This window comes from Mastacembelus armatus, chromosome 10 (assembly GCF_900324485.2).
Source record: "Mastacembelus armatus chromosome 10, fMasArm1.2, whole genome shotgun sequence".
Classification (NCBI taxonomy): domain Eukaryota; kingdom Metazoa; phylum Chordata; class Actinopteri; order Synbranchiformes; family Mastacembelidae; genus Mastacembelus; species Mastacembelus armatus.
This window is the reverse complement of record NC_046642.1, coordinates 15888970-15902148: the sequence shown is the minus strand read 5'-3', so window position 1 is coordinate 15902148 and position 13179 is coordinate 15888970. Positions and strand designations below refer to the sequence as shown.

The window sequence follows — 13179 nt, the reverse complement described above, 5'->3', positions numbered from 1 at the left end:
ACTCCTGGTGCTATTTGCTCTGATCATTCTCCATCATAAAGGAATTTACGGACAGCTGCTGCATACCACTAGGTGTATTAGCTTCATGGTCAATTAGTCGGCAAATGATTTGCATGCAAACTTGCTGTAGTGTGGATCCTTCTCGCTGCTTATTCAGGCGGGCTATCATAACTGCTGACTGATGGAGAACATGACCTACAACTGATGAGAAATTTTGGCTGCCAAAATCAAAACAAAACAAAACAAAAAAAGCCTTCTTGAGCAGCAACAGCTACTTCAAAGTAGCTTGTCAGAGTGCAGTGTAGTTCATGGGCTCATGGGCAAGACTTCAGTGAGAGCAAGAGCGGGCTGCATGCCTGCTCTACATCCTTCCTATAATAGTAGCTGTGGTTCTATAATGTGTTTCCTGACCTGAGGATGGGCCGGATGGAGTGCTGGCACTTCAAGGACAGGTCCTTGAGTCCTCAGTTGTCTCTCAGGAACCAGTGGGATTATAAACTCAAACCTTTTTATCTAACACAGCAGGGGTGATAATGTTATCCTGCATAAGGCCTATTGTTTGTTTTCACTGTTGTCTGAATGGCTTGTCTGAATGCTTATGTGTGGAGTTTATTATTATATTGGCCACTCAAGTGTTTTCATGCGTTTATGATATTATCTGTTTTATATTCGGAATGAGATTTGGTAACTCCCTGGACAACGCTTTGTTAGAATGTCAACGCGATTTAGTGTGTTTATTTTTCTCTGAAGTCGAGGGAGCTGCGGGGCTGAGACCAGGGGAACATTTTAATTACAACCATTCAATCACAACATTGTGTTTTAAGGTCAGAGAGGTGGATTGCCATAAGGGATCTGGGGGAAAAAAAACTAGGGCTCACAAAAACATGAAATGATCCTGTGACTCTCTGTTATTCCTCACACTCCTTATGTTAAATTCTCCATAGCCCAGAAATCTGTGCGAATAACAACATAACCATACTGAGAAAAAATAGGAAGGAGTCTGGAGTCAGTCAGCTTTAGTGGAGATAGAGTGTGCTATAGATTTGATTTGAGTTGACAGCACATCCCTGGTGCTGGAAAGCAGCTCTATCTGGGATTGATTATTCTGGCATGAATGGACATGCTGGTTCTTCTGTGGATCCACAAGAGGAAGCTTGAAGCTGCAGCTACATTAGACAGTTAATGAGTGAAACACAACCCTATGGCCAAAACCCCATGTGTACTTGTATGGCTATTGTGAAATTTATACCATATAAGTGAAGACATTTTGGGAAAATAAGGATATTTTGGCTGGTCCTTACTTTCTGTCACACCCCTTTTTGAGGGTAAAGACTTGGTTGTGTTAAGGTTAGGTTAGGGTCAGGATTAGACATGTAGTTGTGGTGGTTGAGGTAAAGGGCTCAGGAATGCAATATCTCTGTGAGTGCCCTCCTTGAGTGTGTGTTTGTGCATTTGTGCATGTTTAATCACCCAAGTGCACACCCCTCATACCACGTTCGACTTTTCATTTCCAACTGTATATGAGGCATGGGTTTTCAATTTTTTAAAACCCTTTCCCTGTAAAATAAAAGAGGGTTGATAGGAGCTCGCTGTGGCCATGTTGTGTTCTTATTGCATGATTTTCATTCACACTCTGAGGACTCCCTGAGGAGGAGGAATGTGGGGGTGGCGGGGAGTTAACAGGGCTTAAACAAGGCTGGAAGAACTCTGCACTGTTTGGTTCTGCTGGAGGCATCATTACATCTGACCCTTTGTGAGAATAATTACAAACTCTTAACAAAGAGCTAGTCCCCAGGCACCTCTGCTCGGCTTGGTGAACGTCTAAAAGAATTTGTCCCCCTGCATAAAAAGTAGCTTTTAAACCTCAAATTAACAGCAGACATCTGACCTGAACAGATGAAATTACATCAACAATAAGAGATAAGGTGCATTTATTATTTGATGACCTAAAGACAGCAGACCACAGGAGAAAATAGCATGTAATGTTGTAATATGCCCCCAGAGGCTGCGTGTCTTTGCCCTGTCTTATTTGCTGTGCTTGCTTCCTGTGGTGACACTGCTGTGCTCCTGGTTTGGCTTTAGAAGAATTTCTCATGCTATTAGGATTACCTGCTGAGCTCTTTGGGTGTCAGGAGGCATTTCACTGCTTAGGAAAATGCATGAAATGAAAATCAATTTCCATCTGCACTGAGGCGACATATGGAAATGCACAGCTCCTGTGCAGCAGCAGAAATCCCCTGGTCATTGAGCTGACATTGTCCTCCATGTATAATCCTTTATTATCCTGTAAATGTATTATATGATGAGCCCAGTGCAGATTTTTAACACAGAGGATGAAACGAATGGGATCTTGGAGGAAGGAAATTTGTCATGGATGTTAGGGAGACCTCCCCAATCCACCCCCTCCCCCCGCCCCCACCCACCCCAAACACCCCACACCCACACCCACCAACATACATACACACCCTCCAATTCAGCTTGTTTTATGAACTGGATGGATGGCTTTGCATGCTTCCCAGTCACGAGCAAAGGAAAGGGAAATCATTGTAAATCCCATTCAATGCCTTATGCATCCTTTTGACAAAACGGAAACATACTTTTTTTTGTCCTTCTCCTCAGTTTTCGGGCTGTGTGCTCCCTGTGAGCAGAGTACAGACAGGCATCGATTGACCGAGGTTCACCTGAGTGTTTCCCATCCACGAACATTCTTTTCAAGCACCCTCCAGCGTCTCCACCGGCATTAAAACTTGTTTTTGTTTTTTTTAAACTCAAAAACATCGATCAAGCTTTTTGCGCTTCTGGACCGGAGATCTGGAGATGAAGACAGATTTTACGTTTTTCTGTCGGATTTGGATTGGAATAGCGTATGCGTCAGGTGAGGACACTCAAAAGTTTTGAGCGCACTTTTTTTTTTTTTTTTTTTTAAGCTGAATGTTTACCTTGACTCTGAGTAAACAATTGGTCCGATGTTTGTTGAAGTTTTATTTTTAGAGGTTCAAAGTTTTATTGGTGTTAAGCTGCGGTCTCACCGGGCAGCCAAGTAGATCTAGACCTTTTTTTTAAAATTTGTAAAATAAGTGGGATATTTCGAACATATTTTAAAACTAACACGTCATATAAAAATAAAATGAAATGTTTAGATTTCAACCTACTTCAAATGCCTTGTTTTCAGTCACACTCCATATGAATGTTCTTGTATGGAAGGAAACAGCATGCATCACTCATTAATGACTGAAAGTTTCCCTCTTTGCCTTTCAGTGTGGGACTCTGTGGGAGTCTCCCTGAAGGTTTGCATGCAGCTTGATGAAGACAGAGGTGTGGATTGATGATGCTGAAAGAAGCAGATATTTGTATGTTGTGTTTGAGTGAGTTTACATCACAGTTTTATAGACTTATGTAGGTCACAGAGGGAGAGGAGAGCTGGCTCATGTGGAGGTGGAGGATCAGAGCTCTCCAAATGGAAGTGGTCTCTTCATGCAATTTTATTTTTGTAAAGCATGAAAAAGAATTTCAGGAATTTTTTGGAAACAAGTTGGCACATTGTTTTATACATGTATAACACAATACATATGTTATTTGGAAGAGTGGCCGAGGTTGTTTGAAATTCTGCCTAGTGTGTGTGTAAGTATCTTTGAGTTGTTCATCACTGATGGGTGCTGAACAGCTGTTCATAAGGAACTGGGGATAGTTTTGTGAGGGGCAGACGCCATATGGTTATCCAAATCATAAGCCCAGTGTGAAGGGATGGCTCTCCCTCCTTTCATAAATATCATCGCGCTGTGCTGGGTGGGTCACACACATCCGGACAAACAGATAACCAGTGGCTCCGCTTTTTCAGAGAGGAATGAGGACTAATAGCATCACAAAATTAATTTCAGGAGAGTCACAGTAAATATTATCGTCCTTCAGTGGTGATAGATTTATATAATATTTGACAAATGGCTTTTTTGTGAAAATTAAGTCTCTCCTCTTTTTTAACCAGATATGTTCTTTTAAAGTTCTACCTGAACCTTAGCAGAAGCAAAAGCAAAAAAATTGTAAAGCTTCACACAAACATTTCAGTGTATGCGTGGTGTTATCTAATGAAAGACCTCTGTGCAGCCCTGTTAGTTCAACCGTAGGCTACAGGCCCACAGTATTTCTCAGTAGATGCTGAAAACATTAAAAAGAAGAAATACAATATCCTGGAGGCAGAGAAAACCCCTAGCTTCATATCAGAGAAACACATTTTTCAATTTCAGCCTCACCGTATGTACCTGAGAGACAGAGTGTCACATTAAAGCCTGGAGGTGAGAGAAAGAAGCCATATTCGGGCTCTGTATTGCAGCCTTGTCCCCATCACGTCTGATTGAAATGAACTTGAATTATGTGTTATGATTAACTGTTTTGTTATCCATCCATCCATTATCTATACTCACTTATTCCTAACCAGGGTCACAGGGGTGCTGGAGCCTATCCCAGCTCTCTTTGGGTGAAAGGCAGGGGTACACCCTGGACAGGTCACCAGTCTGTTTTGTTAAATACTTATATAATCACATGAAGGATAATGTGGTATTGAAAGTACAATTCATGCAAAAAAAAAAAAAAAAAGAATTTTAAGTATATTCCCCCATGAATTTGGATAATGACACAGTTCCAAGATAGAAAGGATGAACCCTGAATGCAGCACTATCTGCCTTTAAAACATTAAATCAAGATTATATTTGTAGTCGCTCAAATAACATGTCAAATTTTGTGATTTGTCTGGAGGTTTTGTTAAACCCTCTTAACAACCTAAATTTCCTTCAACAAAAATAAATGTGTGACTAAAATAGACACTTGTGAGTCTGATGCAAGCGTGATGAGAACACTGGCTTCCCATTATTATGATCAGCAGGGAAGATTGAAGCAGAGTAGATTGTAGACCTGCCAGCCCAGAAATCATTGTCATTTTATGGGGGGAGGATATAATTTACACAGCAGCTGCATTTATGGAGCTTCAAGTTTTCACCCCAAGCCATTTTCTACCATCTTCCTGTCACGCTCTGTCTCTGCTTTGAGTTATGGTGGTTCCAAATCATTTATCATTCAGCTACAGAAATCTTCTTACTTAAAAAAGACATCCTGGTGGAACCTTTCTGGTAGCTACTGTTGAAGTAAATTGGGAGTCACTGATTTATTCAACTCCCTCATAATTTCCTTGTATTTGTTGCAGCATAATTGGCTACTTCAACTTGAAAAAGTCTAGTGAATCTTTTTTTTCTCTCTCTCTCTTAATCTAAGCTCTAGAGCCACATGGTCTTTGGCTTTCTCTGGCTTGTGTGTATACTGTTGATCTTGCTTTTAGCCGTGTTTTCTGTACGCATACCTCCACTTGATCAGACCATCTCAGAAATCTGACTCCCAACTTGAGGTATTATTCTAGTCATCCACTTCTAGGGGTTGAGTTGTTTTAGCCAGCAATAGCCTCCTATTCTCAGTGTGGATCAACCTTGGGACCCATAGTGTCTGTACTTTAGTATCTTGTTCTATCAGCTGGAGAGCAGCTTGGATGAGAGAGGAATGCTGCTGCTGCTGCTGCTCCGTGTGGGAAGCTCTGTGCAGTAAAGTCCAAATAAATAGGGGAGTCCAGTGGTTCACTCATCATTGGCATGGAGTAGCGAGGCCCCTTGGGCATTCAGATGTCTGGTCACTTTCTCATCACGCTAAAGCACCAACACCACAGATATCACTAGAGCTGAGAGTTAAGCTTTACACACCAGCAAAAGCCAAATATGTGTCTAAGATGATGTTATATACTGGATGGAAACCACCTGTGGTATTTTTTTATATTTCCATCCATCTTTAACTTTGCCTAATTTCTAGCCAGACTAGAGCTCTATGTATGGGAAGGTTAGTCAGTCAATCCAGACTTTAAAAAAATAAATATTGGAGGTGTTGCCCTTAAATTTTGAACAGATACAGTAATCATGCATCCACAGCGTTTGAACTTGCAACTTTTAGTGATCCCAGGATTTTTCCTGCAGTGGCATTATACAGTTGAGATTTTGGGCTACTGGCTCAATACTTACTATGTTATTGCGTCCACATTATGTCCAGTAGCAGTCCATTCAGATTCTACAGGATTATTGTCTTTTCACTGTCAGTGTCTTCCTTGCCTGTGAAATATACAAAGAAAGTGATTAACACTTCTTGAAGGTGCCCATTCACAGTCATTTTCAGTGTCCCTACTGTGCAAATGAAAGGTTAGCCACAGCAGGCTCTGGCACTGTTCATTTTTCTTAACGTTTTTGTACAGTCTTGAAATAGTTACCATGCAGATGCGGTTCAGCCCATTAATTTTCTTTTTCTCTTCTTCTGTCATCATGATCACACAGGAGTTTCATGTAGTCAGCAAAGCATAGAAACAGTTCAAAGTTCTTGAGGTACAGTATGACTCCCCAAGTGTATTAACCCCAGCATTAAGAGGTGAAAATGTCTATCTGTGAGTGAGTGTTATATGACTTATATGTGCCTGTCACTGAGACAAACATAAGTGTACTTGACATTTTTCTGTTTAGTTTGAATTTTGGCAGAGCTAGTTCATTTCATTTGATAGGGAGATGATTTTATTGACTAATTAGCAAGTCCAAAATAAAAGGGCTTTAAATTCACAGCTACAAACATCTACATTGCTGATAACTTGTGCTAATACTAATGCAAGGCTGATAACAGTAGAGATTCAGGAGCTGTAATTAAAACTTTTATTGTGAGGCTCTGGAGTAAAAGTGTATTTCAGCATCTATTGCCTTCTGAAGGCATAAGCATCATGGGACATGGTGGCTGTTATAGTGTTGCTTAGAAGCAAGCGTCGTTTAGAGCACTTATCCAATTAAGAGGTCCCATTACTGCTAAGATGTTCACATTGCTGCTGAGTCTCAGGCAGCTGTGTTCATTGGTCACTCATACCTTTTGCCTTGTCATTGGAGGATGCTTAAGTTCCATGGGAAAGAGTCAATTGGCAAAGCCTGAGGAAATTGCCAGCTTCCTTCCCTTTAGGCATTCAGCCCCAAGATTTTTGACCTGGCAATCCTGCCTTTTGCTCTTGTTTTCTTCAGCAACTTAAGCTGCTGTAGACTGATTTAGCTCACTGGGAACATCTGACACATCAGCAGAGACTTGTTTATGGCCCTAATCGCCAGGACTTAGGTAACAAGCACAGTAATGGGCTCCTGAAAGTTTGGCATCTGGTCTGTGGTCAACTCTGCATGTTTTAGAAGTTTCCCTACAGAAATGTCATTACCAAGAGCAAGAACAAAGCATTTACAAAAATATGCTTCGTTCATTTCTCAGCAACGGAAATCATTTCTCAGAGATAAAAATGATGAGTGGCCAAAAAAATGGTCGTCCACAGAGGAAGGACCTTGAGTTGTCCGGTGTGCCTGTGAGGCAGGTACAGGAACATTTAGTCAGGGACAGGGGTTTTAAACATAGGAAACAGGCCCAGATGGCTTGTCGCCGCATCCTTAATTTTGCTCCCCTCCTTTGGCAGGATGCTGCAAATGCCTAACTCCTCCAATAGTGGAGAGGACAGGGACACATTGGCTGTCATCCTCCCCTGTAGTAACAATGAAATCAAAGCCGGGCTGACAGTCAGTTTGTCGCCTGGCTTTGGACTGGCCTTGTGTCCAGATGACAGAGGAAGTGGACTTCATTTCTTTTACAAAGAGAGAGAGAGAGAGAGAGAGAGAGAGAAAGAGAGCGAGAGAGGGGAGGGGGGAGCATGTCATAGACTGAGGCGGGTAACTCTACATCCAGAGAGCAGGTCTGCACTGTGGCCTGCTTGGCCTCCTGTCCTCTGCCGGACATACAGGGCTATTTCAGAGTGCCCCTGCCTTGGCCCTTTGCCAGACACTTTGTCACTGAAATAACTGTGTAGCTGTGCTGTCACTCACATGTTACTCTACAGGAAAACCTGTATTTCAGTCCCACTTAATACATTTACTGTCTCATTCAACTGTTTAACCCTTGATGTCAGTTGAAGAGAAGTCACAACTGCGTAGTAGCAAGACATTTTATATAACTACACAACAGACCAAGCACGTAATTACATTTGCTGTGTCTGGTTTTATTTTAACAGCTCCTATGCTAAGAGCAAACTGAGAGACTGAGAAAAATTTTATTTCTTCACACAAGGTTCCTCTTTTCCTGTTCCTGTCATGTGGCTGACAAAACTACAGAGAAGCAAGGAAACACTAACGGCAACATCTCCTTCACTGTCCATGAAAAAGGGAAGTGGGAGAAACATGAACATGTTAAAGAAAACAGGAAATTTGCTCGGAGCGAAAAACATTTCACTGCCTTTTCACACAAGATTTAATATGTCCCGTGTCAGACCTACAGCGAGAGGAGCTCTCATCCTTGTGTACCTTTGATACTTGCTTATATCTGTCTGCTTGTCAGAGAAGCTTTACATTTTTACCTGGCTTAGAGCAGGTTACGGCAACCGTACTTTTTCCCTGGTGTGTGTATGATTTATCTTTAGTCAGCAGGTGTCCCCTATAGTCCAGTTCTGGTACAGAGCCAGGAAGAGGGCAAAGGATAAGGTAAACACAGATATGCAGAGGCATTTAAATGAGGAGAACAAGTACTATATATACCACTCTACTCCTACTTACTTGAGCGGTTTTACAATTAATTTTCCCTAATTCCTCACAAAACAAGCGCATAATGCATTCTAATAAAAACTAATATTTTCTTCCTCACTAGCACTTTATTATTTCCTGTTTACAGCATGGAAAAAGAAAGTTACATGGCTATGGTTTTTAAAACATTTGTATGCTTTCTGTTCATACAAACATCTAGGTATCAGCAGGGGCAGCAGGAGAGTAAAGCAATTTTATTTTGCACTTTTAATATAAAACTTAAAAACCTGACTGTTAACTTCCTGCATCTCACTTGCAGAAGCTTTTAACTTTCCAAAATAAAATGCATTTTTCAAAATTTCACATTTTTAGCATATTTCCCATCACTTAAATGTTGCAAAACTCTTGGCTGCAGCCATACCCTGCACCTCCTGGTATCCTGACACTTCAAACCTAAATAAAGCGCTTCTGAAGCGGTTTGTCTGACTTGCTCTTTATACATTTCAATTGACAAGTGGTTAGTCACGCATATTTTCTCCCTGTCAAGCAAGTATGTGGAGCTGACACTTCAAAGTGCAGCCTGACGCACATGTTGAGTGAACAGGCACAATTGTCCTTGAAAAATTCAGACTTCTGGAAGTTAGCTGACATATTATATGTACATCTGACACTTCCATCATGACAGAGGCATGCAGCACAGAAAAGGCAGAAAGACCAGCTGTGTGAACCCATATGTCTTAAGTAGCCATCTCTATATAATGACATGGTTGGCATGTCTGAGAGCAAAACTAACCAAACTTTTTCCACCACCCCATTCTTATCTGAACTACGTTTTAGCTACCAAAGCGCTTATCATTCCCTCATTTTTTAAAATTTAAACAAATATCATCCTGAAAAGTTGTTTTAGGTCACTCAGATGTTCGTGTTTGCTTGGTGCAGCCAGCTGGAGTTGGTGCAGGGTATATTCACATTACACCCACAGTGAGAATGGGTTTTCACAACAGAAAAACTGCATTTTTCAAGAGCAATGTCAAATGTTTACAAGGACATGTTCAGTGAGCTGTTTCCCTGAGACAAAACTATGTCAAGTGACTGCCAATGAAAAGCCCTTGTTTAAATCTCCAGTAATTGTGGAAGTCATAGCTTCATTATTTTTGACAATGCACAGTGATCAGTGTCAAACATGCAATGTGCTGACTCACAAGATTTGTAAATGTACTGTAGTCCTTGTCATTTCAAATTGTTGATAAGTTGCTCTAACCTAAAACTCCACTGGCACGTTTAATGCAGTGTTTATATCTCTGAAGGCTTTTATGTATTTAAACTCATGTGTTTACGCCTTGTGTAATCAAATGATAATAGAAGGGTAAATCAACTTTATTTTATCTGAGTATGTTAAAATGTGATGTAGCCTTGTGTTGGTAGAAGCTAATCACCCAAAGCTGGTGCTTATCTCTGCACCACCAGCTGGAATGCATGGGAAAAGAAGGGAACCAAGCTCAAATATTATTTTGGCTCACTGCCCCGTGTTCACATTTGTAAGGTGGTTGTCAACAAGCCAATCACCATTTTTTAGGCTGGGCAATCACTCTGAACAGATAGATATTCATCTGGCCGTGGCTTCTGGATACAGAAAATTATCTGTGAATGTGGCTGGAACAATGGGCCATACTAGTAATTAAGGATGTTCTTTTGCATTTTCAACAAATCCCATGTAATTTACCTGACTACTAACCATCTCTCATTCAATACTGTTGTGATTTAAACTTTTAAAGGCTTTTTTTTCCTGATCTTCCAGGCATCTTCCATTTGTTTGTACTAAGCATGAAAATTAGTACTCTTTTTTGATGTGTAATCTATGAACATTAACTCTGCATTCGGTTTTGCCATAGTCTATGATTGTGCTTGAATGTAGTGTGAATTTTTCTTATTATCAGTCTCCACTTATTACTGTGTTACCACATCAGTAATAGACCTTTGAGAATCAAACTCAAGAAAAGTTACAAAAATGTTTATGGGTCACAGAAATGAATGGAAATCAGTGGCTGTAAGTGTTATTGGAAAACTAATTGCACATAACAAGGTTATCCTTTCTGAAATAGTTTAACAATAACAATCAAGATAATATAAACTGTAGTTAAGGGGGTAAAATCTAATCATCTGCATAATAAATAAAAGAAAATAAAATCGACATTAAGCTCTGAGCTAGGACTGAGCTAGAGCTTTGATGAGACAGTCATTTTCTTGTTGAAGCTGCAGGCTTGTGTACAGAAGAGCCTCACAGTCTCCTTAAACCAGATTTCACAGCTGCAGCTCTGCTTATTCACCGTCCACCTCTTCAACTGTTGCTGTGTGCTGACTGTCCTCCAGCTGAAAGTGCTGTTGAGGAACGAAGCTTGTAAAATATATGGAGACTGTTAACTTTTTTTTTTACTTCACTGTTTAATGCATTTAAAGATAAATGAGCTAACTGAATGATAACAGTCATAACTATCTGTCATGCAATGCAGCATTAAAGGTCATGGCAGGAAAATGTGTTTATTATCATGACATGATATGTTATCGGCCATGAACCAGCATAAATTGATGTGTTTGCTTTTCTTTGGTATTCGCTTCACATAGCTGTACATTGCTGCAACGTGTGCTTTTAATTATATTTGACAGATTTTAAACAATCGCTAATGGGATTATATATTTTCTTAAATCATTTACATTGCTGACAGGCTGACAGGCCTCCATATCTGATGTCTCACAGTTTGGAAACATGGTCTATACATTATGCAGCAGTCCACATGGAAGATATTCAAATAACAGTTTTTTTGTTGTGAAACATGGAGAATGAACTACCAGTTACTGAGGCATTGCTGGCCAAAGTCACCTACCCTACTGTATGTAAGCTGCACAAATGCCCTCTGCCTGCCTCTCATCCATCTGATGTGTCCAAACAGCAGAGAAGCCCGTGGTACACGTTACATTATGACTTTGCTGCACCTCCTTCAGCAGTCATGAAAGAGCCACTTAGGGTACCAAGTGATATATAAGAGGTCCAAAGTCTTGACAAATAATCTGGCTCACATTAGCCTCAAACTCACCCTGGAAATAGCCCATGTCAGGAGTGCTGAGCTCAGAGTACACCGGCATATTTGTCATGGATTGTATCAGTTTGAATGATCTGTGAAATGTTTTGCTTGACTTCAAAGAGCTCCTAGTTTGACTCAGTGTGGGTGTAATGCCTTCTTTTCCCTCAGTTATTTGACACTTGCCGCACTGTGATTGACATATCGGTTTATTCTACTCTGTGTTGGAGCATTTCAAATAGCCAAAGCTAAAGTCTCCTCTTTAGGATAAATGCTTCTTTTCCTGGTGTCCTCCTTAAGTACACCTCCAAATATCTTTCTGTATTGCCTCTCAGGACATGCCAGTCAGGCGTGACATTTCAAAAAAGATTTACAATTTGCATTCTGTCAGTCAGTGTGTGATCTCTCAACAGACTGTGAGGGAAGCATCTATTATGGAGACTGAGCTATCTTTAGCTCGGAGCTCATTATCCAATCTGTACATCGCTCAGAAGAAAAAGTTATGCCAATTTGCTATAATTACTTTTTAAGCAAACCATTACATATTTGCTATATTTAGCAAATAGGTAGTGATATGAATATTTATTTAAAAATGTGTTTCTGTCTGCCCAACAAATGTGCAGTAAGGCCAACGTTCAACTTTTAGCTCTGGTTTGGTCTTCACCAACCCCAAAGGGAAACATCTGGCTCTTTTTAAATGCTCCACTGTGGTCGCAAGCTTGTCGCCGAATTTGGCTGTCTGCTATCTAGTGCTGGGAAGGTAGCATTCAGTAGATTTATTGGAGCTTTTAGCAGTAATGAGAGCTGTGAGACTGAACCAAAACAATGAGCTGTAAAGTCAAGCAACAGATCTGTGGGGTAATCACCTAAAATATCACTAAAAATATCAGTTAGTGCAGCTTTAAAGTTGTCAGTATTGCAATACATCTCCAGGCCACATCTGTCTCATACTTAGTTAGGACACAAGATCACAGATTTACCATATACACACTGTGTATATAGCCAGAGGGAAAGATCCCTGTCTGCTTGGGGGCAGTTGTGGCCTAATGGATGGACCCGAAAGTTGCGGGTTCGAGTCTCAGGACCGGCAGGAATTGTTGGTGGGACGGAGTGAATTGCCAGCGCTCTCTCACCTTCAATACCATGACTGAGGTGAGACCCTTGAGTAAGGCATCGAACCCCCAACTGCTCCCCGGGAGCTGCAGCAATGGTTGCCCACTGTTCACGGTGTGCGTTGCTGCTGTGTGTGTGCACTTTGGGTGGTAATGCAATTTCCCCATTGTGGGACTAATGAGGGTAATAACTTAACTTAATGAAGCTTAATGAAAAGGTATGAGACAGCACTCATCTATAGGAGGAAGAGCAGACAAAGTTGTGTTTTCTTGTATTGTGCTGTGTTGTGTAGAGTTGCGTTGCTTTGTGTTGTGTTGTGGTGGGGCGTAGATGGGACCGAAGCTGGTGGCAGGGTCACATCTGAGCTGAGACAATACGTTGGAGAA

At 40.9% G+C, this 13179-nt stretch overlaps 1 protein-coding gene across 1 annotated transcript in view; it reads left to right on the top strand.

The window, feature by feature from the left end:
* Positions 1 to 2482: 2482 nt before the first annotated feature.
* The window catches only part of flt4 (fms related receptor tyrosine kinase 4), a 34038-nt gene continuing 23341 nt past the window's right edge, over positions 2483 to 13179 (top strand). Inside the window, exon 1 of the mRNA XM_026329879.1 lies at positions 2483 to 2875. Within this exon, the coding sequence (XP_026185664.1) occupies positions 2818 to 2875 (58 nt within the window). The 5' untranslated portion in view covers positions 2483 to 2817. The remainder of the gene's footprint in view (positions 2876 to 13179) is intronic.